Below are 27,142 nucleotides of genomic sequence, written 5' to 3'. Positions count from 1 at the left end.
AGAGGCACTGGACTCTGCTTTTCTCAACTCGGCAAATTTTATTTAGAAAAAATGATGGGAGAGGAAAAAAGTGACAGCGCTCTTTAGGCTAAGGTTTTGAAGAGAAACCTCTACCTTTCTGAGCACCTTAGCCCCCTGTGTCTCTCCCTGCTAAACCTCCCTGGACTTCCAAAGCATGGAAAAGGCTATGTCCCCTGCCGAATAAGAGTGGACGGTGAAGGCGCCTGGAAACGGCCAGAGAAAAGGCCCAGGCGGTCAATGTTGCGGTGGAGAACACTGTGCAGCACAGCGAGATGGGGTCCACCCTCACCCCCACCCTCCCTGGAGAAGTCCCGGATGAAGCGCCCACGCTCTGACTGGAAGATGAACTTCTGGGGCAATGGCCCATGCTCCCGGAGAAAGCCCCAGACACTGAGCAGCAGCAGACGCACTTCAAAAGGTGCCAGTTGGCTAAATACCTCGTGCATATTGCCTAGGGCTGGTGGCAGAAGGCTTCCCTCAGCCATGACAGCTACCAGGGTGCAGGATGCCTCCAGATGCCAGGGAGACTGAGCTGTATCAGGGTGTCGAGAGGCTTCCCAGTGACCCAGAAGGGCAGCCAGGAGCCCCCGCAAGAGCACAGAGCAGTAGCACAGGGCTGGCGGAGCAGCTGCTACCAGCTTTAACAGCTCAAAGAGCAGGGGCTGTTCCCGGAAGCGCCGGCCAATGCGGAGATCCCGCTCCACAGTGGCCCGGGCATGCTCCTCAGGGGGCCAGGCTAGCTCAGCACCAGCTGCATCGGGGCACACACTCTCCACCAAGGTCACTGCCACTGCTTTGGCTGCCTCCGGGCTCAGGGTGGGAGCCCCCCAGCAGCCCCCACATTCAGTACCCCCAGGGGCACTGCAGCAGTGCACCAGGAGGCTGAGGAGGCTCTGGGTGTTATAGATCACTTCCTGCTGATTGCGAGACTGGACAAACTTGGGTGGCTTTAGACCACGACCGATGACTCCAGCATGGAAAACTGACCAAATCCCTCCAGGCCCTGGCACAGCTGCAGTGTGGCGCCGGTTTGTGTCCAAAAGGGAGGCAGAAGCCAAAGGAGCTGAGACAATTGAAAGAGTCTCATTGTCTCTATCCACTTCCCCTCCAAACAGTTCTGTGTTGCCCCGATGTAAGGCTCCCTCAACTAACAGCTGTAAGACAGCCTTAAGCCCAGCTGGGGAGGTCTGAGAGAGGCGGGTAAGAAGCTGAGAGGCAGAAGCCACACCTGGGGGGCCATGCAGCCTCAGAGAGGCAAAGAAGCGATGTACTCCAGCTCTCACCAATCCCAGGAGTTGGGAGGGGGACAGGGCTTCTTGAGGAAAGGGACAAATGGCCAGGAGGGAGGCAGCAGCTTCAGCTACTTCCTCCTCAGGATGTAGCAGGAGAGGAGCCAGGTCAGACAAATGAGCTGATGCAGACTCCCCAAACCGGGCCCCTAGGGCTGCAGGGCCCTCACCACCCTGCTGTTCCCACCCCACTAGCAGTGCCAAATTGCGCAGGAACCGGGCAGTGAAGGGAGGCTGCAGAGTCCCTGCATGCACCCGAGCCAGGCAGCTTCGGAAAGCCAGAGGCAGGAGGCCCGAGAGACTGACCACCAGCCCTGCATATAATTGGGTGGCCAGACTCAACTCTTCAGGGCTTCGGGCCCGGCTCAGGAGATGGCCCAAGGCCTCAGGTCCACAGCTAGGTCGAGTATAGACAGAGAGCAGGCCCAGGAGCTGGTGTTGCCAGAGGAAGCGCTTCCGTTCCAATCGTAATGTTTCTCCGCATAGCTCTCCAACGTTGTTTCTTAGCGCATCTAAAAAAGGCACAGGGCGGGGGGCTGGGGGTGGGCCCAGCACTCCTTCCCCAGGAGACCCTCCCCGGTGATGAACCAGTTTTTGCAGGTGCAGCAGAAGCAGCTGGATCAGCCGGTCACAGGCCTCCCGAACAGGGTCCGGCACAGCCAGGCCTTGGGTGGTAATGACTGAGGCAGGCATAGCTGTGTCCACCAGGAACTGCAACAGCCGGTAGGCACCTGCCCCCGAGGCCTGGCTTACCAGGTGCACAGCCAGGTTCAGCATGTTGTCCAGCTCCTCTCGGGGAAATCCCTGCAGGTGTTGCTGCAGCTGGCTCAGCACAGCTGGGGGCTTAAGGCAGTCCACCAACTCTCCAGAGACTGTGCCCAGCAAAGCTGGTGACATGACCGCCAGCTGCAGTAGGAAGGGAACTGTGGCCTGAAGGGAGGGGTCCCCACTCCGGCCCCCAGTGCCCCCTGCTAGGCTATCATGGAACATTCGAAGAAGTTCCCGGCGGATGCTGTCTCCATGGCGGGAGGCCAGGTGCCCTAGAATGCCTACAACTGAGGCAATCTTGGGCACCCGTTTCTCCCCAGGGATAGCAGGAGATCCAGGGAAAGGGTCTATAGAGGGGGTCTGAGAAGAGCTTCCACCACTGCCACCAGCTCCACCTCCAGCCCCACCGTGAACACAGAAATCCTTAAGGCCACAGGAGAGAACTCGGGAGATGATGGTGCCAGGAAAAGAGGAGCCAATATGGGCCACAACCCAGTCAAAGTGTGGGGAATGCTGGACAGAGGTATCCAGCAAGGCATCCACGCAGGCATCTGGGCAACTACCAATGAGAGCTGAGAGACACTGGACATAGATATCCATCAATGTGCGGGTGGCCCGGCAGCCCATCCACAGCTGCAGCAATTCATTGAGAGAGCCAGTGGCATGGGGCACACGTTGGTGCTGGCCTGAGTATGTGCTGCTCAGTTGCCCCATGAGGTCAATGGACCAAGCACTAATCACAGGTGCCCAGGCCTTCGGGTTGGCTCGGATAAACTCAGACAGCACCTGCTGTACTTCCTGCACCACATCTTCTAGACCAGGTCCCCCAGCAGGGACATGGGAGGGTGGGGGTGGACGGAGGTGAGGGGGGGCAGCCACGGGGCTCTCATCCAGGGCAGCCAGGTGGGCCCGGACACTCTCATCAAAGACACCTCGCAAGTGGTCAAGCACAGCAGCTCGAGCAGGTGGTAAAGAACGCAGCAGGAGAAGACCACAGCGAGCATGTTCCCGGGCAGAGAGTTGGTGGCCCAGAATCGGGTCCACGCCAGTTAGAAAAGCCTTGATTTCCTGGGACAGCTCTTGAGCACTAAAAGGAAGCAAGAGAAGAAGACTTAGAACGTTGGGAGATGTTAGGCACATTACATTCCCTCAGTGAGTTTTGGTTTTTCTACGTAAAACAGGGATAACTGTACCTACCTCATAAGATAATGTACGTGAAGCAATTAACGCTACATCAGGTTCACACTAATCACCCAATAAATGCTACCTATTTTTCTTTCGATAATAACAATATCAATGTTAGGTAACTCATGTCAGGTGCTCTGTAGGTACTTCACGTGTCTTATTTCAATCAAGACAACAGCCCAAGAAGGTATGATCCCACTTTATGGATAAGAAAACCAAGGTTAGGGATCCCTGGGTGGCTCAGGGGGCTAGTGCCTGCCTTCAGCCCAGGGATCCCTGGGTGGCTCAGGGGGCTAGTGCCTGCCTTCAGCCCAGGGCCTGGTCCTGGAGTCTCAAGATCGAGTCCCACATCGGGCTCCCTGCGTGGAGCCTGCTTCTCCCTCTACCTGTGTCTCTGCCTCTCTCTCTCTCTCTGTATCTCTCATGAATGAATAAATAAAATCTTAAAAAAAAAAAAAAAAAAGCGAGAAAGAAAGAAAACCAAGGTTAAGTAATCAGACTAGAAGTCCCAAGAGGGTAGTAACCATTTCTGTGCTCTTCAACAATGAATCCTCTTCTACTGAAGCACCTGGTATATGGGAAGTACTCCATAAGTATTTGCTGAATTAAGTAAATGCATCTTGTGTGGCTATAACATCTGCTTTAAAAACACCTTTCCAGGGATCCCTGGGTGACTCAGCCGTTTAGGGCCTGCCTTCGGTCCAGGGTGTGATCCTGGAGTCCTGGGATCGAGTCCAACATCGGGTTCCCTGCGTGGAGACTGCTTCTCCCTCTGCCTGTGTCTCTGCTTCTCTGTGTCTCTCATGAATAAATAGAATCTTTAAAACAAAAAACACACCTTTCCAGCCTGGCTGCCCTCCTGGCTGCCCTCCCCGCACACAAAACACAACCCCCCAGGATCTTGCTCTTAAAATCTTAAGCTCAAACTTGTCCCTCATTAAGGCGTCCTAGTACCTGTTTTGGTTTTTTCTTTTTTTTAAGATTTTATTTATTTATTCATGAGAGACACACACCCAGAGAGAGAGAGAGAGAGAGAGAGAGAGGCAGAGACACAGGCAGAGGGAGAAGCAGGCTCCATGCAGGGAGCCGGACATGGGACTCGATCCCAGGTCTCCAGGATCACACCCTGGGCCAAAGGCGGCGCTAAACCGCTGAGCCACCCGGGCTGCCCTAGTACCTGTTTTTTTCCCACATTCTGCAAACATCGTCGCCACCCAGCACTTAAACTCCACATCAACAAACCCCCTTCCCGGCATGCTCCGTGTGCCAGGGTACAGACAAGGTAATGCCCGGCTTTCAACACCTCCCCTCCCAAAACATAGAGCTTTGGCCTCAGAGGTTCAGAAGCCAGTGTTAAGGGAAGAGACAAAGTACCCTTCCTTTTACTGCCTTTTCTACCAAAGAAGACCAAGTCCTCTAGGGGCTGATAGGGCTCCAGACTATGCCCTCTCTGATTCTTTAAATAAATAATCAAATAAACCATCCTAAGGTGAGGGGGAGTATCTCAGCGGAGGGTAAGGCAAAGGCTAGAGGGAAGCACTGTGTGGGTTTCTGGGCCCGGGGTCTCAGGGAGTCTCCATGAAGTCAAGGGACCCCGGGTTCTCTCGAAGTCTAAAAGGGGTAGGACAGCTGGGCTCCCAAGAGTTCTGATAGCCCCGGCTCTTGGGAGAACAAGGCCGGGGTCTAGGCGCTGGGGGTGCGGGGGAGGCAGGACCGAGAGCTCACGAGTGCGGGCACTGGAGCCCAGAGTTTTGCTGAGACGGTCCCTGAGTTCTGGGAGGATCCGAGCAGGAATCTCTGAGAACCCTGACGCGAGTTCTCGAGGTAGGATCCGGGTTTCTGCCGAGAAGGCTGGGGATCGGCGCAGGGCCGCGCGATGGGGGTAAGATGCCAGGGGCTCTAACTACCTGAGCGGCGCGGGACCGTGGGTGGCCGGGGCAGGCCCGGGAGGCCCTGGGGCCCCGGGAGGGTCGCACAACGCGGACATCCCGGAGCCCTAGCCCGAGCCCGAGGCGGGAGCGGCGAAGCGCAGGCAGCGCATGCGCGCTGACAGGAAGCCCGAAAGGAACCAGCGACTGTGTATCCCCGGGAAACCGGTCCGTCGACGTCCGCGACCCTCCGACGTTGGTTCCGGACCGCGTCGGGATCCCCGACCCGGACTTCGTGACAACGAGAAGCCGTTCCGGCCTCCATGGAACCTTTCGTTGTTGTTGTTCCTCCAAAGGGCCTTTGACAGCCAAGCTACAGCTAGCTGCGGCTGTTCACGGTCGAATTTATTTTGCCGAAAGCCAAAAACACAAAGTGTTCAATTCACGAGGTTTTAAAAAATGAAGCACCAGGAAACATTTTCATCAATAAAGAGTGATCATATTAAATACATCAGAGAGGGGATCCCTGGGTGGCGCAGCGGTTTGGCGCCTGCCTTTGGCCCAGGGCGTGATCCTGGAGACCCGGGATCGAATCCCACGTCGGGCTCCCGGTGCATGGAGCCTGCTTCTCGCTCTGCCTCTCTCTCTCTCTCTCTCTCTCTCTCTCTGTGACTATCATGAATAAATAAATAAAATCTTTAAAAAAAAAAAATAAAAATAAATAAATACATCAGAGAACAAGTAAACAGGGGCGCCCGGGTGGCTCAGTGGTTGAGCGTCTGCCTTTGGCTCAGGTCCTGATCCTGGGGTGCTGGGATCCAGTCTTGCATCAGGTTCCTTGCAGGGAGCCTGCTTCTCACTCTGCCTCTGTCTCTGCCTCTCTCTCTCTCTCTCTCTCTCTCTCTCTCTCTCTCGATAGTTAGTTAGTTAGTCATGAGAGACACAGAGAGTCGGCAGAGGGAGAAGCACTCTCCCCACAAGGAGCCCTATGCGGGACTCCATCCCGGCCCCCGGGATCACACCCTGGGCCAAAGGCAGACGCTCAACCACTGAGCCACCCAGGCATGCCACTTACTAGCAAGATCTGTTCTAGAACAATAGAGACAATTTCTGCTCCTAGGATTGCCTCAAACTGGTATCCACCTCAGAACCTCAACTTTTGACCTGTAAAAGATTTTTAAACCAGGTAAGTTCTACAGCAATGAGAGAGAGACAAGCAGGTTCCATGCAGGGAGCCCGATGTGGGACTCCATCCCGGGACTCTGGGATCACCCCCTGGGCCAAAGTCAGATGCTCAACCGCTGAGCCACCCAGGCATCCCCAATAGTCAACGTTAAATATGTTAGGTGTGACAATAGTAGTTTGGCTACATAAAAGAATGTTCTTAAGGGTAAAATCTCATCTGCAATTAATTTTCACATGAGTCAACAACAACAAAGACACAGGACAGCCCGGGAGGCTCAGAGGTTTAGCACCACCTTCAGTACAAGGCGTGATCCTGAAGACTCCGGATTGAATCCCACGTCAGGCTCCCTGGATGGAGCCTGCTTCTCCCTCTGCCTGTGTCTCTGCCTCTCTCTCTCTGTGTCTCTCGTGAATAAATAAATAAAATCTCCAAAAAAAAAAAAAAGATACACACATATTTACAAGTGCAGAGATGAAACGAGTGTAAGAAAATGTTAAAAATTGGTAAATCTAAGTAGAGTATATATATAAAGGTTCATTGTAACTAACTTATTAATTTCATTAGAAGTTTGAAATTCAAAATAGGAAGTTGGCTGGGGAGGTATGACACTGAGCCCAAATCCTCCCTCCTCCAGGAAGCCAGTAGTGATTAAACAGAGCAGAAAGATTATGCTTTCCTCTGTTGAACACACCTCCACACAGGCAGCTTTTCACTTTTTTTTTCTTAAAGAAAGTTTTTTATTTTTATTTTTTTATATATTTTTTTAATTTTTATTTATTTATGATAGTCACACAGAGAGAGAGAGAGGCAGAGACACAGGCAGAGGGAGAAGCAGGCTCCATGCACCAGGAGCCCGACGTGGGATTCAATCCCGGGTCTCCAGGATCGTGCCCTGGGCCAAAGGCAGGCGCCAAACCGCTGCACCACCCAGGGATCCCAGCTGTTCACTTTAATTAAACACCCCAGCTCTGGCTCCCAACAGAAGTTCTGAATATTAAATGGGAAAAGTTATGCTCAATCTTCATTTTATTAAAAATATAATCCTGGGATGCCTGGCTGGCTCTATCTCTCATAAGTAAAATCTTTTTAAAAATTAATTAAAAATAGAATTCAGCAGGGGTGCTGGGTAGCTCAGTTGGTTAAGTGCTGGACCCCTGGTTTCTGCTCAGGTCTTGATCTCAGGGCTAAAATCAGGGTTATGAGATGAGCTGGCAGGTAGGGCTCTGCACTTAGCAGGGAGTCAGCTTTCCCTTTTCCTCTCCTGATACACGCTCCCTACACAGTTCACTCTTTCTAAAATAAATAAACTTTTTTTTTTTTTTTACGATTTTGTTATTCATGAGAGAGAGGCAGAAACCTAGGCAGAGGGGAAGCAGGCTCCTCACAGGGAGCCCAATGTGGAACTCAATCCCGGAACCCCAAGATCCCACCCTGAGCCAAAGACACTCAACTGCTGAGCCATCCGGGCATCCCTAAATAAACCTCTTATTTATTTGTTAAGATTTTAATTATTTATCCATGAAAGATACACAGAGAGAGAGTCAGAGACATACAGAGAGAAGCAGACTCCATACAGGGAGTCCAATGTGGGACTCGATCCTGGGACTCCAGGATCAGGCCCTGGGCCAAAGGCAGGCACTCAACTGCTGAGCCACCCAGGCATCCCAAATAAATATTTTTTAAAAGTGATGTATATATATAAAATCCAACAAAGGAAGCAGATACAAACATGACATAAAGTGACTTTTTCCTGGGGTACCTGGGCACCTCAGGCAGCTGTGTCTGCCTTCAGCTCAGGTCATGATCTTGGGGCGCTGGGATGCAGCCCCTCTTCGGGCTCCCTGCTCAGTGGGGTGTCTGCTTCTGCTTCTCCCTCTGCACCCCCGCCCCACTTGTGCTCTCTCTCAAATCATAAATAAATAAATAAATAAATAAATAAATAAATAAATAAAGTAACTTGCCCCCTCTGGTCACAGAGGCAGTGAGTGGCAGGGCTGGTATCAGGACTTTATCTCCACTGCCACTTCTACAATAATCTGTATTGTTGTCAGAAGTGGAGAGTTGGGAGTGTCACTAGGTAGACAGGATCATCACAGAGGCTGCCTTCTTATTGCCCTTGCTCAAGTAAGCGCCATGGGTTTGTTTTTTTTTTTTTTTTTTTAATTTTACTTATTTATTCATTCATGAGAGACACACACACACAAGGAGAGAGAGAGAGAAGGAGAGAGGCACAGAGACACAGGCAGAGAGAGAAGCAGGATCCATGCAGGGAGCTCGATATGGGACTTAATCCCGGGTCTCCTGGACCACGCCATGGGCCAAAGGTGGCGCTAAACCGCTGAGCCACCCGGACTGCCCTAGCGCCATGGGTTTTACTTTCTATCTTGTTTCCACACCCACAGACCCCTTCCCAAGTCCCTTTCAGGCTCCCACATTAAACCACACATCTCAAAGAGAACTCTAGAACTTTATTACAAGTGGAGCTGACTGCAAGGGGGCCCCGTTCTCCAGTCTTTCTTCACCACTCTCTTCCTCTTAACATATCCCTCCATGACAGGTCACTAGGCCATGAAGGAAGAGGAGTCTGGGGAGAATGAAAAGGGGCAATGCCTTCTCCAAAGTCCTCTGAACAACTAGAGTCTTTCTGGCTCCAGCTGAGAATCTTCTAGTGGAAGGGGTGAGAGATTCCCCTCTCATCTCCAAGGTCCTCCATGTCTATATCCTGGGGTGCTTTTGTCTTCTTTTGCCGTTTGGGCTGTGGTCCACTAGTCCTGACTGGCCTTGTTGGGGCTTCCACTGAGAAAAAGGAAAGGGAAAGTATTAAAGAACCCCAAGGAATCCAGGCTGCTCCCTGACCCCACCTCTATGCCCTGGCCTTACCTTCCATGGCTGCTTTCTCTTTCTGGGCCAGCCGGATCTGCTGGAGGAGCTTTCTGCGCTTCTTCCCAGACAGAGTAATGTTGGCACGTGCACTGGACCTGAAGGGTCAGTAGGAGTAAAGATTTCCTGAACCAGCGTCAGTTGGTTCTGTCTATCGAAAAGGTCTTTGGATTCAAGTAAAAAGACTTTGAAAACCTGGGCTCTGAGGTAGTGAGTTAAATCTCTCCAACACTTAGCCATTTACATACTTAATACCACTCCCACACATATATAAAGTACTTAACATTCAATGTCAAAATTTGGTATGTGCCAGAACTTGTAAGGGAAAGTTACTTTTCTTTTTTTTTTTAAGATTTTATTTGTTTATTCATGAGAGACACAGAGAGAGGCAGACGTGGGCAGAGGGAGAAGCAGGCTCCCTATAGGGAGCCTGATGCAAGACTCGACCCCAGGACCCCGGCACCACACTCTGAGCCAAAGGCAGACGCTCAACCACTGAGCCACCCACCCAAGCATCCCTCTCCTCTATTTTTAATACTTTTTTTTTAAGTAGGCTCCATATCCAACATGAGGCTTGAACTCACAACCCTGAAATCAAGAGTCACATGCTCTACCAACTGAGCCAGCCAGGTGCCCCTATTTTCAATACTTCTGACACCAAAAAGGTGTGGGTTTTTCCCCACATCAAGGCATTCTCAAATTTGGTGGACACCGACTGAGAATCCTACACATTTAACTCAGTTCTGACACAATCTACCTGGATCAGATCCCACGGGTTGAGGGCGCTGTTTCACAAGACTGCCCCCCCACTTCAGATATTTTGTTTCTGAATGATCAGCTATAAACCAAGGTTCTCACGATCCCCTTCTCAGACTCAATAATTTGCTAGAACAGCTCACAGAACTCAGGGAAACATTTACTTGCATTTACTTAGTTATTGTAAAAGGATGCAATTCAGGAACAGCCAGATGGAAGGGATGCATAGGGGTAAGGTATGGGGAAGGGGCACTGAGCTTCCACGCTCTCTCCAGGTGTGCCACTTTCCCCAAACCTCCACCTGTTCACTAACCAGGAAGCTCATCAAATCTCTACTATTCAAGAGTTCTTATAGAACTTAATCTTCCTAAGTAGGTGGAGTTTAAATCTACAACGCTCTCACCACCTGGTCTTTCAGGAGATCAGCTCCACCCTAAGTTATTAGTATAAACCTTAGGCGTGCTCAAAAGGGGGTCCTTAGGCCATACATGACACTCCTATCACTCAGGAAATTCTAAGGGTTTTAGAAGCTCTGTGCTAGGAACCACGGACAAAGACCAAATATACTTATTATATCCCAAACTGTAAATATTTACAATGAAGAAGTCAATGAAAGGATGGGATGGGAACTCTTCCCCAAGGCTCAGGGGGCTTTGAAACATGCAAAATCCCATTAGGCGCTCTTCTGTAAATTGAGTTCGTACATACTCATGTGTGTGCTTTATTTTTTTTTTAAACATCTTATTTATTTATTCAGAGACAGAGAGAGAGAAAGAGATGCAGAGACACAAGCAGAGGGAGAAGCAGGCTCCATGCAGGGAGCCTGATGTGGGACAGGATCCCCGGTCTCCGGGATCACGCCCTGGACTAAAGGCGCCGCTAAACCCGCTGAACCACCAGGGCTGCCCCATGTATGTGCTTTAAATTTATTTATAAAAATCTAGGGCAGACCAGGTGGCCCAGCGGTTTAGTGCCTGCCTTTAGTCCAGGGCGTGGGATCGAGTCCCACATTGGGACTCCCTGCATGGAGCTTGCTTCTCCCTCTGGCTGTGTCTCTGCCTCTCTCTCTCTCTGTGTCTCTCAAGACTAAATTTAAAAAAAATTTTTTATTTACAAAAATCTAATGTGAAGGGGCCCCTGGGTGACTCAGTAAATTAAGCGTCTGCCTTGGGCTCAGGTCATGATCCCGGGTTCCTGGGATGGAGTTCCTGCACGGGAAGGCTGCTTCTCCTTCTCCCTCTCTGTCTCTGTCCGCTGCTCCCCTTGCTTGTGCTCTCTGTTAGATACATAAAATCTTAAAAAAAAAAAAAAATGTGAATGCACCATGTTACCTGCGGAGGTGGGTGAGTGGACAGTTCTTACATAATTCTTAGTGGGGGACGTCCAGGAGGCGGAGAGGTTGTGAACTACAGGTACCGTGCGAGGTGCTAGGCTAGCGGGGTGCAGGCGAAAGCACAGCTGACAAACGCCCCGACAAACGCCCGGACAAACGCCCCGTCAGTGCACACAGAGGGACGCAGAGGAATCCTTGCCGAGGAGCCCGGCGGGGAGGGGCAAAGCCAAGAGGGTCCCGCACTCACGCCCGCTTCTTCAAGTGGTGCCGCGTGATCAGCCCTTCGTCTATCACAGCCCCGACTACCCGATGCTTCAGTCGCCTCTCCCGGTTCAACACCCGCCGGCGCTTGAACAGCTTCTTCTTCAGCTCCTAAGGGGGAGGAAGATGCTAATCAGACGATGCCGCGCACCGCGCGACCCGAGACCCCGCACCCGGAGTCCAGCCCACAGATCCCATCTCCGCAGCGATGAGGGCTGCAGGACGCTCGGAGAAACAAAGTCGCGCTCCACACAGTCACCGTTCGGGGCCGGTTGATCTTCCCCCCGGGAGGCCCCATGGCGCGCGGCGAACGTGGCTCCGAGACCGCGTTTTGCCTCCGCGCAGCGTCGACGTGGCCCCGCCCCCGGCCTCCGCGAGCCAATCGTAGCTCGGGGGCGTTGAGGCTATATAAGGGGACGCGGCGCCTTTACGCTTCCTTCCAGCGACGGCGGCAGGTCAGGTCCGAGGGTGGTTTGCGGAGCTCGGCTCCGAGGCGGGGGTGTTGGGCGAGGCCGGCGCACCCTCCTGTTCTTGGCGGGGGCCGGGTGTGCAGTCCCGGTCCCCGTAATGTACGGAGGCAGAAGGAAAGGGCTCCGGCCCCCTCGGCGTCATGTCTTCGGTGCCCGCGGCTTCCAGTCCGCTGGTTCTATCCTCAAGCGCCGGGACACTGGCTCCGAGGAGCGCGGCGGCGCCGGGTTGGGTTCCGCAGACTCCTCCCTGGGGCGCTCACGCCTTCTCCTTTGATTTCAGGTCTTCGGAGCCGCCCCCGGAGCTTGAACTGCAGCGTCTTCTCTTTCACTTCCGGTTGCAAACAATAAAGGCGGTTCGTGCCCTAGGAGGTGTGTGTCCACGCTCCTTTTTCCGAGGTCTTTGTGAGGAAGGCAGTACGCGTTATTGCACGAAGCGGAATTTGCTGCTTTTCTCTTGGACCTCAGGCTCCTGAGGAAGTGGTGGCGACATTTCGCGAAGGTTCTCTGGCCGACCTTGCCGGGATCTCCACATGGCAGCGCTGCGCCGAACCCTCCACGTGGCGACCCTGGCGGCTGGGGCGCGCCGCGCTTTGGCGGGTAGGGAAGGTAGACAGCGGGAGGGGAGGGTTCTTAGAGACCTGGGAGTCTAGTACCTGAAACCGTGATTCTTAAGACCCCAGGGTACGTTGTGCCGTTTTTGCAACAGTTGCATGGAACTTAGGCGCTGGGTGACACAGGTACTCCACTCGTGTCCACAGGCTCCCTGGCTGGCAGTTGCCCGGCCGACCGTCGCCTCCGGGATAAGCTCCATCCCGATACCCGAGCAGGCAGCGTCCCCACCTTCGATTGGTTTTTTGGGTATGAGGAAGCCCAGGGGTTCCTGCTGCCGCTGCTGAAGGAGTCCCGGGCTGCATGCCCATTGCGGGTGTTGGACGTGGGCTGTGGGACCTCCAGTCTGTGTACAGGCCTCTACACCAGGTGCCCACATCCCGTGGACGTCCTGGGGGTGGACCTCTCTCCTGTGGCTGTGGCCCACATGAAGAGTCTGCTGGAAGGTGGCCAAGATCGAAAGCCCCTGTGCCCTGGGCACCCTGCCTCTCAACTCCGCTTCGTCCAGGCTGATGCCCAGAACCTGGAGTCGGTGGCTTCCTCAGGCTCCTTCCAGCTAGTCCTGGATAAGGGCACCTGGGATGCTGTTGCCCGAGGGGGTTGGCCTGGGGCTTACCAGCTTCTGTCAGAGTGCCTCAGGGTCCTAAGCCCCCAGGGGACCCTGATTCAGTTCTCAGATGAGGACCCTGATGTGCGAGTGCCCTGCCTAGAACAAGGGTTCCCAGGCTGTACTGTGATGGTGCAGGAGCTAGGCCCTTTTGGGGGCATCACCTACTTTGCTTACTTGGTTCAAGGCTCTCATTAAAGACTTCAGTCTGGCCTGAATTACTGTTGGGTGAGGGAGAGAGGTGGATAGTTTTTCAGCGTTGTAAGATGACTGGGAAGCGAGCCTGGTCTCTGCATAGCATTGAATGTTTCTGTGTCCCAGTTTGCACATTGGCAGCAAGGTAGGAATTATACCTGGAATAAGGGGATTGCATATAATGATAGGCAGAACCTGGAGCATTTAGCAAGGCCAGGCACAAGAGGAGTGCCAATAAGAGTAGATGCTAGGCACATTCCCCAGCCCCAAGGAACTGGACCTTCTAAAAACAGGAGTATTGGGACACCTGGGTGGCTCAGTGGTTGAGCGTGTGGCTTTGGCTCAGGGCGTGATTGCCATCCGGGGAATAGAGTCCCACATCGGGCTCCCTGGGAAGAGCCTGCTTCTCCCTCTGTCTATGTCTCTATCTCTCTGTCTCGTGAATAAATAAAATCTTTACAAATAAAAAATAAAGGTCAGCCCGGGTGGCTCAGCGGTTTAGCGCCGCCTTCAGCCCAGGGCGTGATCCTGGAGACCCCGATCAAGTCCCACGTGAGGCTCCCTGCATGGAGCCTGCTTCTCCCTCTGCCCGTGTCTCTGCCTCTGTGTGTGTGTGTGTGTGTGTCACGAATAAATAAATAACATCTTAAAAGCTTTCACTTTTAAAAAATTAAAAAATAAAACATAAAACGGGAGTTTTGTGGGGTTTTTTGAGGGTTGTTTTTTTTTTTTTTTTTTTTTGGTTTATTTTAGAGGTGTGGGGAAGAGGTCGAGGGGGAATCCCAAGCAGACTCCAAGCCCACCCAGCACAGAGCCTGATGCAGGGCTTGATCCCAAGACCCCAAGATCATGACCTGAGCCGAAACCAAGAGTTGGGTGCTTAATCAACTGAGTGACCCAGATGCCCCTGTTTGAGGAGTTTTTTAATAGAGGAGTTCTTAATCCAAATCCCAGTATTGACTGATTTGTGTGAGCCGCTGACCTCACTTCTAATCCTCTTGAACTCAGCTTTAAAAGAGGGAAGATTGAAAGGGCCAATAGAAATGCCTTATAACAAACCTGGCTGAAATATTGAGGACAGAATGGTTCTTACCCTCAAATCTCCTGGGAAGCAGATGTGAGTATTCCACAAAGCAGCTTCTACAAACATGGGAGCCTGCTGCTGGGTTCCAAAGAGAACAAGGGTTGGAGGCTTCCTGATACTCCATGTCCTCAGGAATCCAGGAGACCTCTGGTTCTCCCTGTTCCTGCCCCCAGCTGAATTCTGGGTTAAAGCTTCGTAAGGGAGATCTGGGGTCCAATGGGCTCCATGTCCAGCCTGGGGGAGAGAGGAGTTGAAGAGTGAAAGGTATTCCTGGTCTATTGACTTTAAAAGATGAAACAAATTTGTGTAATTTTTTTTCTAATAAAAAAATTGGGGACGCCTGCATGGCTCAATGGTTGAGCGTCTGTCTTGGGCTCAGGTTGTGATCCTGAGGTTCTGGGACCGAGAACCACATAGGGCTCCCCGCAGGGAGCCTGCTTCTCCCTCTGCCTGTGTCTCTGCCTCTCTGTCTCTCATGAATAAATAAAAAATAAAAGTACTTAATTAAAAGGCATCACCCATAACTGAGTGGCCGGCCTTAAGGCGGGCACGTGACGTGATGAGCACTGGGTGTTCTACTGTATGTTGGCAAATCGAATTTAAATAAAAGTTTTTTAAAAGACCTCCCCATCTGACATCAGAACTTCCCTCTAAAATTCAACTTTGCCAGACACCTTGACTGTTCTCTCCACCTCTATGTTTTCTCCCACTACACTCAGCACCTACTGTGTGCCTATATTGCTTAGTGCGACCCAACACAGGTTTCCATTTCAGTCCTGCCCAGAACATTCAGGTCACAACAGCTCCACTGAAGCTGCTGCCTCCCTTACCTGGCTCTTCACTTTGGTCCTGGAAGAAGACCTCAGCCTCCTCTTCCTCATCAGTGAGCAGCAGCAACTCTTCACGTGGCCAATCAAACTCCCCGCTGTCTTCACTCACCTCAGAGGCTTCTACCACAATGGAGGGCAGGCGGGCCTTTTGAGAGACAAAATCCTGAATCAGGATAGCAGGGCGCTTGACCAAGTCGGAGGATGAGCCAGCAGCAGGACAACAGGGTGAGGGAGTCCTAACCTGAACATCCTGGTGATCTTCAACCCTAACAATTTCTCCTCTGTCCATCCACAGAGGATTGGTCAGCCTAGGACTTTCTGGGTGTTGGGAGGAGCCTGGGCTGTCTGTAGGCCAAGGCTCATCCTCACTGTTCCTTGGCACAAGGGCCATGGGTGCTAATTCTTAGAGAACTCAAAGTGGAGTACCCTACTCAGTACACTCCACAGGCGGCTCTTTTAATCTTTAGAGCCTGGCCCCTTAATCACTTCTGAGAAGACAATGACAAGCAAGGAGATTATGGGCCTTCCAGAGAGGGGAAAATCCCAACAGGTGGAATAGGAGCTTTGTGTCACCCCACACCCCGGTGACACCAGGAAAGGCAGGAGGGGTAGGAGCCAACAGGGCATCTGGCTTAAAGCCCTGTGACTGAAGAATTCTGCTAACAAACTTGGGAATTCCTGATTCCTTACTGGGTCTTCTAATTTGACATGCTTCTTTGTGTCTTTTTTTTTTTTTAAGATTTTATTTATTTATTCATCACACACACACACACACACACACACACACACACACGGAGAAGCAGGCTTCATACAGGAAGCCCAACGTGGGACTTGATCCTGGAGAGCCAGGATCGAAGGTGGGTCAAAGGTGGTGCTAAACTGGGATCCCTGGGTGGCGCAGCAGTTTGGCGCCTGCCTTTGGCCCAGGGCGCGATTCTGGAGACCCAGGATCGAGTCCCACATCGGGCTCCCGGTGCATGGAGCCTGCTTCTCCCTCTGCCTATGTCTCTGCCTCTCTCTCTCTCTGTGACTATCATAAATAAATAAAAATTAAAAAAAAAAAAAAATTTAAAAAAAAAAAAAAAAAAAAAGGTGGTGCTAAACTGCTGAGCCACCCGGGGTGCCGTCTTTGTGTCATATTTAACGAATATTTATATGGTATTAGCTATATGCCAGAAACTAATTTAATTATGTATGAACTCATGTAATTATCCTAGAACTATGAGATAGATACTGTCATTAGACCTGTTTTCCTTTTTTTTTTTTTTTTTAAAGATTTTATTTATTTATTCATGACAGACACAGAGAGAGAGGCAAAGACACAGGCAGAGAGAGAAGCAGGCTCCATGCAGGGAGCCCGATGCGGGACTCGATCCCGAGACTCCAGGATCATGCCCTGGGCCAAAGGCAGGTGCCAAACCTCTGAGCCACCCAGGGATCCCTAGACCTATTTTTCAATGCACGGGCATCTGATGGCACAAAGAACTTAAATGACTTGCCCAGAGTCACAGAACTAAAAGGTACTTTCTTCTCCAAACTAGAATTCAGTATGTTATCCAAACCCAGAGTTTTCACTGGGGGGGGGGGGTGAGAGTACCATGATCTCATACCATGATGAGAAAAACAACAAATTTACTTTTTAAAAAAAAGATTTTATTTATTTATTCATGAGAGACACACACAGAGAGGCAGAGACATAGGCAGAGGGAGAAGCAGGCTCCTCACAAGGAGCCTGATGTATTCAATCCACGGACCCCAAGATTATGCCCTGAGCCAAAGGCAGATACTCAACCACTGAGCCACCCAGGCGCCCTGTTTTGTTTTGTTTTGTTTTGTTTTAAGACTTTATTTATTAGAGAGAGAGTACAAGCAGTGGGGAGAGGCAGAAGGAGAGGGAGAAGCCAACTCCTTCAGCAGGGAACCGAATAGGGGGCTCCACTCCAGGAGCCTGAGATCATGACCTGGACCAAAGGCAGATTCTGGGCAGGCCCCATGGCTCAGCAGTTTAGCGCTGCCTTCAGCCCAGGGCATGATCCTGAGGACCCGGAATCAGGTCCCGCAGCCAGTCCTTCAGCCAGTCCCTCAGCCAGTCCCGCAGCCAGTCCTGCATCGGGCTCCCTGCATGGAGCCTGCTTCTCCCTCTGCTGGTGTCTCTGCCTCTCTCTCTGTGTGTTTCTCATGAATAAATAAATAAAATCTTAAAAAAAAAGAAAGGCAGATGCTTAACCGACTGAGCCACCCAGGTACCCCCAACAAACTTTCAACACCTTTATTTAACAAGTAAAATAAGGATGCCTGGCTAGCTCCAATAGTGGAGCCTATGACTCTTGATCTTGGGGTTGTGAGTTCAAGCCCCACATTGGGTGTTGAGGTAACTTAAAAATAAAATATTTAAAAAATATATGTATATATAAATATACCTTTTACTCATCCAGCACACTTGGCTTTGAGTTTTTGTTCAGAAATTGAGGGGATAGCAGTTGTACTACTGGGTATTTACCCCTAAAATACAGATGTAGTGAACAAAGGGGCATCTGCACCCCAATATTCACAGCAGCAATGTACACAAGAGCCAAACTGTGGAAGGAGCCACGATGTCCTTCAACAGATGACCGGATAAAGGAGATATGGTATATATATATACACTGGAATATTACTCAGCCATCAGAAAGGAGTAAGACTAGGGGCGCCTGGGTGGCTCAGTTGGTTAAGCATCTGCCTTCACCTCAGGTCATGATCCCAGGGTCCTAGGATTGAGTCCCACATTGGGCTCCCTGCTGAGCAGGGAGCCTGTTTCTCCCTCTACCTCTCCCCTTTGCTCATGCTTGTGATCTGTCTCACAAAAATAAGTAAAAGTCTTAAAAAAAAAAAAAAAAAGAGGACGAATAGCTACCATTTACATCAAGATGTATGGAACTGGAGGGTGTCACGCTGAGTGAAATAAGTCAGAGAAAGACAATTAATTATATGGTTTCACTCATGTGGAATATAATAGTGAAAGGGGGGGAAACGGTGGGGAAAAGTTAGAGAGGAAGACAAACCATGAGAGACTCCTAATTCTGGGAAACAAAAGGTTGCAGAAGGGGAGGTGCGGGAGGGCGGATGGGGTAATTGGGTGACGGGCACTAAGGGGGCATGATGAAATGAGCACTGAGTGTTATACTGTATGTTGGCAAATTGAATTTAAATAACATTTTTTAAAAGATTTATTTATTCATTCATGATAGACATAGAGAGAGAGAGGCAGAGACACAGGCAGAGGGAGAAGCAGGCTCCATGCAGGGAGCCCGATTCCGGATCCCGGGATCATGACCTGAGCAGAACCACCCAGGCGTCCCAAATAACTTTTTTTTTTTTTTTTTTAAGAATTTGAGAGGATTTGGAGGGGGTCAGTAGATTGATGTAAATATCTGGATGTCCAGCACGTGCTATACCGAAAAAGCACAGATGATGTAGGAAACGACAGAACACAGTCCTGGCCCTGTATCTATCATGAAATTTCGGAAATGGGCAACTGCAAAACCCACAGCACCCAAGAAGTCACGCAGGATCCCTGAGCCCCCCGTCTGACTTCATGACAAGGGGTGCAGAGCTCGCCCCGACGCCAACGCCCCCGCCACACTCAACCTTCGCCGCTAAACCCAGTCTAAGGTCCCGGCGCTGCAGTCTAGGCGTGGCGCGGGTCGCCCTCTCTAGCCCCACCCGCTCTATGGTCGTCCCCGCAGGCCGCTCTAGCCTGCGCGGGGGCGGTGAGACGCCTCCTAGGCCGCGGGAGGCCGCAGGGGGTGCTTCGCTGGGCGCGCGGGCCATGGAGACCTTGCGCAGATCGCTGATCGTGGGGGCCCTTCTGGGAGCGGGGGCTGGCGTGGGCTCCGCACTCTTTGTCCTCGTGAGCCCGGGAGAGCAGCAGAAGCAGGCGATGCTGAAGGTGGGAGCGGGTCGGGTGCGAGGTGCACTGGGCGGGCGGAGAGCCGGGGCTGGGGCATGGCAGTGGTGAGCACTGCGAACCTCCCTTCCTCTCCGCAGGAGATGCCCGAGCAGGACCCCCGGCGCAGGGACGAGGCGGCCAGGACCAAAGAATTAGTGCTGGCCACTCTGCAGGAGGCAGCGGCCACGCAGGAAAACGTGGCTCGGAGGAAGAACTGGATGGTTGGCGGCGGCGGGAGGTCGGCGTGAGACTTCTCCCGCGCACGAGTCCGACGCGACCTTTCTCCGCAGGCCCCGCGGGGAGTCCGGACTGAGTCCTGGGAGCCGCCGGGGGTGAGCGCGTCCCTCCTCCGCCCCCGACGCTGCTCTGACCGCGCTTGCACGTCCTACGGCCCGGCCTGGGGCGTCGGATGTGGCGAACTGAAGGAACCAATAAATCACGTTCCTCCGTCTGGACAGTGAGCCCTGGGGTCTGACGTTTATAAATGTCTCGTGTCCTGGGGGTCCGTGCTGGGGACACTGGTGACCAAGGCTCCCACCTGCCTCGTAGCGACATGTTCAGAAACACTAGTCAGGTCATGTGCTCTGCTAGTGTACTTTTGGTGATAACCAAGTGACATTCTTTTTTTTCTTTTTTTTTTTTTTTTATAAGGCAGAGGACCTGCCCAGGTCTCCGAGCGCCGGCGCCCGGAGCCTGGCAGACCCGTGCCACCAAGTGACATTCTTGAAATCAAAACTCTCTTGGAAAATCTTGTAACAATACCTGCCCATAAAGGACACTTTGGGTTTCCTGTCCTTTGAGTGAGGTAGGAGTGGGGCTGCTAGCATTTAACATGTGCCGTGATGTTTTCTGGGGCTGTTGAAGTGATGGAGGCCAATTTGCTAGGAGTGAAAGCCTGCTTTGAGTCAGATTTTGATTAGTCTTGTATGTCACAAAAACTTCCTTAAGCCTCAGTCCTGTTCCATTAAAGGTGACAATTATCTTGACGGCTGTTGTAAAAAGATTAACTTGGAAATGTAAAGTGCACTGCTTGGCACAGAGCAGCCTTTCAATAAATGTAGGGGAGGGTTTCCCCTTAAAGGATTTGACTGTAGTAGTTCACAATCTCTGAATTCAGTCATGGGGTCTTGTAGATGCCACTGAAGGAATGAGATAAAGCTGGCATTTGGGTCACAACCCACTTCCAAATGAACCAATTCACCCCATTGTCTACTCTTTTTAAAAGATTTAAGAGACCCTGGGGCACTCGGGTGGCTCATTATGATCTTGGGGTTCTGGGATCAAGTCTCACCATGGGCTCTCTGCTCAGTGGGGAGTCTGCTTCTCCCTCTGTTCCTCCCCACTGACTGCTTGTGCTCTCTTTCTCACACAAAAAAATTAGAGACTCTGGTGGACAGGGTGGAGGGAGCCCTAAGCAGACTCCCTGCTGAGTGCAGTTTGGGGCAGGGGCTGGATCTCCCAACTCAGAAACCGCCTAAGCCAAAAACAAGAGCAACACCCATAACCAACTAAACCACTGAGGTGCCCCACTGTTGTCTATTTCAAAATCTTGCCTGTGGTTCCAAGCAAGATTTCAACTGAAGAAGAAAAAAGAAAACAAAACCCAAAGCCTGTTTTTATTATAATAAAGCCAGAATACTAAATATAGCTTGGTAACACTGAGCTGTAAACCCACATGGGAGCATTGATGCTGTTTTCAGTGGTTAGATGTTGTGAAGCGCTAAGCCAAACACATTTGTTAAGTGTGATCTTTGGTTTAATTGTGGCCTCTTTCCCTAGCCCATGAATGAGAGGGAAAAGGTTAGCAGCTCTTTGAGGGAGTGATGTGGTCAGCAGCAGTGAGGGGCCATGATGAAGGAGCTTGGAGGTTGAGAGCCTGAGTCCTAGAGTCAGGCTCCCCAGGTGTGTCCAAGTTCCACTGTCAGTTACCTGTGTTGGTTTCAGCAAGCCATGTGCTTTGTGGTTTGATGTAAATATCTGGATGTCCAGCATGTGCTATACCGAAAAAGCACAGATGATGTAGGAAACGACAGAACACAGTCCTGGCCCTGTATCTATCATGAAATTTCAGAAATGGGCAACTGCAAAACCCACAGCACCCAAGAAGTCACGCAGGATCCCCTGAGCCCCCCGTCTGACTTCATGACAAGGGGTGCAGAGCTCGCCCCGACGCCAACGCCCCAAACGCCCTGTGGTGTCCCCCAGGTAAGTGCCTTCTTATCTCAGTTAATACATATACAGCAGTTAAAACTAGTGCATATTAAGTACTCAGTACTTTTAGTGAAGAGGAAATGCGGTATAAAGGTCACTGCAATGCTGCTCTGGCCATTTGTGAATAGCCGCATTAAACAACAAAAATTACCCAGGGCACCTGGGTGGCTCAGTGGTTGAGGGTCTGCCTTTGGCTCAGGTCCAGGGGTCCTGGTCAAGTCCTGCATCAGGCTCCCCACAAGGACCCTGATTCTCCCTCTACCTAGGTTTCTGTGTCTCTTATGAATAAATAAATAAAATCTTAAAAAAAAAAAATACCAGGCAGCCCGGGTGGCTCAGCAGTTTAGCGCCACCCTCAGCCCAGGGCCTGATCCTGGAGACCTGGGATTGAGTCTCACGTCAGGCTCCCTGCATGGAGCCTGCTTCTCCCTCTGCCTGTGTCTCTGCCTCTCTGTGTGTCTCTCATGAATAAATAAATAGGGATCCCTGGGTGGCGCAGCAGTTTGGCGCCTGCCTTTGGCCCAGGGCGTGATCCTGGAGACCCGGGATCGAGTCCCACATCGGGCTCCCAGTGCATGGAGCCTGCTTCTCCCTCTGCCTGTGTCTCTGCCTCTCTCTCTTTCTCTCTGTGTGACTATCATAAATAAATAAAAATTAAAAAAAAAAAAAAAAGAATAAATAAATAAAATCTTTAAAAAAAAAAAAAGAAAGAAATTACCCTTTTAGTAGCTAATATTTATTGGGAACTTACTAGGTGCTGGGCACTATGCTAATGCTCCCTATATCAGCATTATATAACACCTACAACAATCCAAATTAACAGATACTATCATACTTATTTTACTAAAGTAGCAAGTAGGCTGGCTTCCAAAAGTCAAGGCAGGCACAGGTGGAGGATGCCCCCCACCCCACTCCCAAAGTCAGAGCACATGAGTAAGGATTTCAGGCCTATGCACTGCCTTACCTATAGGAGCAAAAAGTGCTACCCATTGTACTCCCCCCATCCCTAACAATCTCCCCTCTCAACCTCCCAAGCAAGTAAAAAGACCCAGAGATTGGAATCAAGTTTGTTAGAAACTTGAGATTTTAAAAAATGAGGTCTATCCTAAATGCCTTCCCTTTGGCTTCTTCCTGTTTCAGTTTTGGCCCTCCCAGCCATTCAGGAAAGAGTCAGGCACATAGAGAACTCAGGGTCTATTTATTAGGAAGGAGATGTCAGTGCTTTATCAAAGATGAAGAGGTCAGAGAGAGATGGTGGGATAAAGGCCTCTCAGCTGGGACATTTCTTGGCCACAATAAGAACAGCAGAAGGCACAAGTCCTGAAGATGGAAGAAAATAGCTTTGACCACAAAGATCTCTGGCTTTTTGCCCCCCAAGATTTCTGGCCGCACACCGTCTCCACAAAGTCTTCTGGCATTCCTTCCTTTCTTGGGCATACCCTTCTCCCCCTCCCCCATGTCCTGTTTCTGGTCCCAAGTGTCATACCCAGCTCCTGCAGAGGCCGTTCCATGTCAGCCTCTGAGAAGGCCCGCCGGGGAAAGCCACTGAGCAACTGCACAGGGTCCTGGTCTCCCCCAGGCTCTTCTCCACGGTGGAGCTCCACATAGAGCCTCACAGCGGCCAGCTGTTCCCGTGCCCGGAACGTCTGGGTCAGTGAGGTCCCATCTGGCAGCCTGACCTGAAGGGCAAGTGAGAAATATAGTACAGGGGGTGTCAGAACTGAGTGAGGTACCCAAATAAGAGCTGCAAGGTTGGCTTCTGCTTCCTCTTCTTCCTCTTTGAGAACTGAGGTGGCTCAGCAGTTTAGCGCTGCCTTTGGGATGGAGTCTCGCATCGGGCTCTCCACAGGGAACCTGCTTCTCCCTCTGCCTGTGTCTCTGCCTCTCTCTCTCTGTCTCTCATGAATAAATAAGATCTTAAAAATCAATCAATCAATCAATCAATCAATCACCCTGATGATGGGATCCCTGGGTGGCGCAGTGGTTTGGCGCCTGCCTTTGGCCCAGGGCACGATCCTGGAGACCCGGGATCGAATCCCACATCAGGCTCCCGGTGCATGGAGCCTGCTTCTCCCTCTGCCTATGTCTCTGCCTCTCTCTCTCTCTCTCTGTGACTATCATAAATAAATTAAAAAAAAAAAAAAGTCATCCTGATGATGGGGATCCCTGGGTGGCTCAGCAGTTTAGCGCATGCCTTCGGCCCGGGGCGTGATCCTGGAGTCCTGGGATTGAGTCCCACATCAGGCTCCGTGCGTGAAGCCTGCTTCTCCCTCTGCCTTTGTCTCTGTCTCTTTCTCTCCCTCTCTCTCTCTGTCTCTCATAAATGAATAAAATCTAAATAAATAAATAAATAAAAACAGCCCGATGAACCACCACTTATTGTCTGCTTTACTAAGCATTGAAGAGAGGCTGCAACTCCCTCACGTTTTAACAAAGACAAGGAAAAAAAAAAAAACAACAAAAAAAAACAAAGACAAGGATAAGGGCAGCCCCGGTGGCACAGCGGTTTAGCACCACCTGCAGCCCAGGGTGTGATCCTGGAGACCTGGGATTGAGTCCCACATCAGGCTTCCTGCATGGAGCCTGCTTCTCCCTCTGCCTTTGTCTCTGCCTCTCTCTTCGCTCTCTCTGAATGAATAAATAAATAATAAAAAAAAATAAAAAAAAACAAACAAAAAAAACAAAGACAAGGATAAGAACATACAAAAATATCTACATAAATATCACACCATGCAAACAGTGTGATAAGCCAAATGAAAACATGACCGGGATCCCTGGGTGGCACAGCGGTTTAGTGCCTGCCTTTGGCCCAGGGCGCGATCCTGGAGACCCGGGATCGAATCCCACATCGGGCTCCCGGTGCATGGAGCCTGACTTCTCCCTCTGCCTGTGTCTCTGCCTCTCTCTTCTCTCTGTGTGACTATCATAAATAAATAAAAATTAAAAAAAAAAAAAAGAAAGAAAACATGACCAACTAAAAAGGTAATTGCTGAGGAAGAGTGAGGTATGGATTTAAATTAAGACTGGGGCAAGTGAAACTTGGTATCTTCTAACCATAGAGAGGATTTCAAAAGTCATTTACAAAAAAGGTAGAGGGATCCCTGGGTGGCGCAGCGGTTTGGCGCCTGCCTTTGGCCCAGGGCGCGATCCTGGAGACCCGGGATCGAATCCCACATCGGACTCCCGGTGCATGGAGCCTGCTTCTCCCTCTGCCTCTGTCTCTGCGCCTCTCTCTCTCTCTCTGTGACTATCATAAATAAATAAAAATTAAAAAAAAAAATCTTTAAAACAAAAAAGGTAGAGCTTTGGCAAAGGGAACCAACTGAAAAAAAGCACTGAGCCAGGTGTTGTATAGGCCAATGAAGGAATCCCAGAAGCAAGACAGGAATTACAATCAATACCTGTATGCGACACTGGTCATACTCCCGCTTGGAGGGAGGCTCCTGGCTGGGAGAGGACGGAACCGGCCCTGGCTCTGTTGGTGGAGACGGCCGAGAGCCCACATTACCACCATACTGGAGGACAAAGAAAGCATTGATCAGGTCCCCACCCATTCTTACCAGGAACATCGAATGGCCATCTTTCCCTCTGAAGCTAGGAAAGGAGATTCTTTTACTAGCCCATGTACTTCATTACCCTCAATGTCTTCCCAGTCACCTACCTTCTTAGCTCTCTCTGCTTTGTCTCTTTCAATCTTTTCTCGGACTCTCTGTCTGGAATGCAGACAGGAAGAAAGTAGGACAGACGTTGACAAAGCAAACCTAGCTTCCCAGCTCATCTGTTAGCTACCATCCCCATCACCCAGACCTGGCTGCTAACTCTTCAGCCTTTTCCCTCCTCCGCTCCTCAGCAGCCCGGCGCATCTCATCTTCTTGCAGCCGCTGCCGAGCCGCTGACAACTCTTGCCCTTGTTTCCTGCGCTGCCGTTCCCGTTCCAAAGCCTCGCGCTCCTCTCTTTCTTCACGCTCCCGCTGCTTCTGGGCCACCAGCTCCAACATCCTGTGTTGCAGAAAAGAAAAAGCTCAAAAAAGAAATGGACACAGATCAAGAAGGTGAGTTTGCAACAGGGACTCAAAATGAAATACGGACACATGTGTCTGAGGAGAGATGAAAGAAACAAAAAGGAAACTACCAAAGAAGGACAAAGGGAAGGCGGAAAGTTCTAGGTTCTTTTTTTTTTTTTTTTTTATTTTTATTTATTTATAATAGTCACAGAGAGAGAGAGAGGCAGAGACACAGGCAGAGGGAGAAGCAGGCTCCATGCACCGGGAGCCCGACGTGGGATTCGATCCCGCGTCCCCAGGATCGCGCCCTGGGCCAAAGGCAGGCGCCAAACCGCTGCGCCACCCAGGGATCCCAGTTCTAGGTTCTTTGATCAAGACTTGTGTACTGTGCACAGGTGGAAGGTGACCCTCAGAAACGTGACACTGTTCCTTGCTATATACCTCTTGGTCTGTTCCTGCCTCTCCTCTTCACTCAAAACGGGTTTGCCTTCTCCGCCAGTAGAGCCAGTTCCTACAAACAAACAATCACTATTATTGCCCATTCATCCTCCTCGAACTCTCTTGAATAATCACACCGTGTCCCTCAGTCAGGACCTTCAGGGCCACTTTGTTCCGAGACGGTGGGTTCCCGTCCCAGGGCACGTCCAAGGGGCGTCGGCAGCGGCTCGTCTACATCTGGTTCATCTTCGTGCTCCATCAACCTGGCAGGGAAAGTCGGGAGGGAGGTTATCCCTGACGGTGCCTCTCCCGACAGTCCCCCAGTCCCCCGCCACCCGGTCTGAGCGCTCACCAGTCCATTGCAGCCTCGATGCCCTGGTTCCCTGTGAGGGCCAGAGCCTTCTCCCTGGGGGCAGAAACACCGTGAATAGCGCCCGCGAGCCATGGTGCTGGTCAGGCGGGGCGTGGAGCCTGAGGCCAGGCTGGGGGCAAGGCCAGACAGGTCCGCGATCCCCGCGGGCCAGGGTTCGGGGGCTCCCTTACGCGCGTCCCCTGGGGAAGCCCATCTCGATGAGACTCTCTAGAGCCGTCAGCTCCGCCATGGCGCCGCCACCGCCGCCTCCGCGCGGACCTGAGGCAGGGCGACAAGGAGGGCGTAGGGACACAGGGCTCAGGCGGGGTGCCCCGGCCCGCGCGCAGCCCCGCCCCCCGACGCCCCGGCCGGCCGCCCCCTCACTTACCCGGCTCTGGACCCTCAGCGGACACGGACGGGAAAAACGCCGAGGGGAAGCGGAAGTGCCCGGATCTGTTTGGGTCACGTGGCGACGGGCGTGGACTGGTGCCTCCGAGAGCCAAAAAGCACGGGCCTGGGGATCCCTGGGTGGCGCAGCGGTTTGGCGCCTGCCTTTGGCCCAGGGCGCGATCCTGGACACCCGGGATCGAATCCCACGTCGGGCTCCCGGTGCATGGAGCCTGCTTCTCCCTCTGCCTCTGTCTCTGCCTCTCTCTCTCTGTGTGACTATTATAAGCAAATAAAAATTAAAAAAAAAAAAAAAAAAAAGCACGGGTCTGGCCGCGCTGCCTGGCCCAGGCGGGGGCGGGGATGGGCAGTGAGTCGGAGGGACGGACCCGGAGGCGACCCCACCTCCACCCCGCGCCAGCTGGACGCCCGGCGGCGGTGGGGAAGACGGGTGGTGCGGCCCGAAGCCCACGGGCGGGT

The 27,142-nt window shown here is 51.6% G+C and overlaps 5 protein-coding genes and 1 non-coding gene across 8 annotated transcripts; 3 read left to right on the top strand and 3 right to left on the bottom strand.

The window, feature by feature from the left end:
* Positions 1-18: 18 nt before the first annotated feature.
* INTS5 (integrator complex subunit 5) lies at positions 19-5,332 on the bottom strand. Its single transcript, XM_025445772.3, has 2 exons — positions 5,171-5,332; positions 19-3,165 (listed from the first exon to the last, which is right to left on the bottom strand). The coding sequence occupies exons 1-2, from the start codon at positions 5,248-5,250 to the stop codon at positions 186-188; spliced, it is 3,060 nt and encodes a 1,019-aa protein (XP_025301557.1). The 5' UTR covers positions 5,251-5,332; the 3' UTR covers positions 19-185.
* A 3,433-nt stretch (positions 5,333-8,765) lies between these two features.
* Positions 8,766-11,915, bottom strand: C18H11orf98 (chromosome 18 C11orf98 homolog). 2 transcript variants are annotated; one of them, XM_025446171.3, is made up of 4 exons: positions 11,807-11,915; positions 11,534-11,658; positions 9,198-9,295; positions 8,766-9,113 (listed from the first exon to the last, which is right to left on the bottom strand). In XM_025446171.3, exons 1-4 carry the CDS (start codon positions 11,843-11,845, stop codon positions 8,983-8,985), a joined length of 393 nt encoding a protein of 130 aa, XP_025301956.1. In that variant the 5' UTR covers positions 11,846-11,915; the 3' UTR covers positions 8,766-8,982. The 2 variants fall into 2 exon arrangements, with proteins under 2 accessions (XP_025301956.1, XP_035557660.1); XM_035701767.2 differs by having other exon boundaries at positions 11,737-11,864.
* Positions 11,876-14,082, top strand: CSKMT (citrate synthase lysine methyltransferase). 2 transcript variants are annotated; one of them, XM_049096472.1, is made up of 4 exons: positions 11,876-12,002; positions 12,298-12,386; positions 12,483-12,614; positions 12,776-14,082. In XM_049096472.1, exons 3-4 carry the CDS (start codon positions 12,548-12,550, stop codon positions 13,429-13,431), a joined length of 723 nt encoding a protein of 240 aa, XP_048952429.1. In that variant the 5' UTR covers positions 11,876-12,002; positions 12,298-12,386; positions 12,483-12,547; the 3' UTR covers positions 13,432-14,082. The 2 variants fall into 2 exon arrangements, with proteins under 2 accessions (XP_048952429.1, XP_048952430.1); XM_049096473.1 differs by having other exon boundaries at positions 11,878-12,007.
* LOC112659563 (small nucleolar RNA SNORA57) lies at positions 12,069-12,217 on the top strand. Its single transcript, XR_003136393.1, has one exon. It is a non-coding gene; the product is annotated as a small nucleolar RNA SNORA57 (small nucleolar RNA).
* A 4,969-nt stretch (positions 14,083-19,051) lies between the features above and the next one.
* Positions 19,052-20,353, top strand: LOC112659461 (ubiquinol-cytochrome-c reductase complex assembly factor 3). The gene is made up of 2 exons (XM_025446287.3): positions 19,052-19,270; positions 19,369-20,353. Exons 1-2 carry the CDS (start codon positions 19,052-19,054, stop codon positions 19,516-19,518), a joined length of 369 nt encoding a protein of 122 aa, XP_025302072.2. The 3' UTR covers positions 19,519-20,353.
* Positions 20,354-22,660: 2,307 nt separating this feature from the next.
* UBXN1 (UBX domain protein 1) lies at positions 22,661-26,933 on the bottom strand. Its single transcript, XM_025446271.3, has 10 exons — positions 26,664-26,933; positions 26,467-26,554; positions 26,276-26,329; positions 26,080-26,186; positions 25,927-25,996; positions 25,289-25,480; positions 25,143-25,194; positions 24,883-24,996; positions 22,968-23,160; positions 22,661-22,801 (listed from the first exon to the last, which is right to left on the bottom strand). The coding sequence occupies exons 2-10, from the start codon at positions 26,523-26,525 to the stop codon at positions 22,752-22,754; spliced, it is 891 nt and encodes a 296-aa protein (XP_025302056.1). The 5' UTR covers positions 26,526-26,554; positions 26,664-26,933; the 3' UTR covers positions 22,661-22,751.
* Between the last annotated feature and the right edge of the window lie 209 nt (positions 26,934-27,142).

Source organism: Canis lupus, chromosome 18, assembly GCF_003254725.2.
Source record: "Canis lupus dingo isolate Sandy chromosome 18, ASM325472v2, whole genome shotgun sequence".
Taxonomy (NCBI): Eukaryota; Metazoa; Chordata; class Mammalia; order Carnivora; family Canidae; genus Canis; species Canis lupus.
Note: the sequence above shows the minus strand (reverse complement) of the source record. Positions and strands in the feature narration are given on the sequence as shown.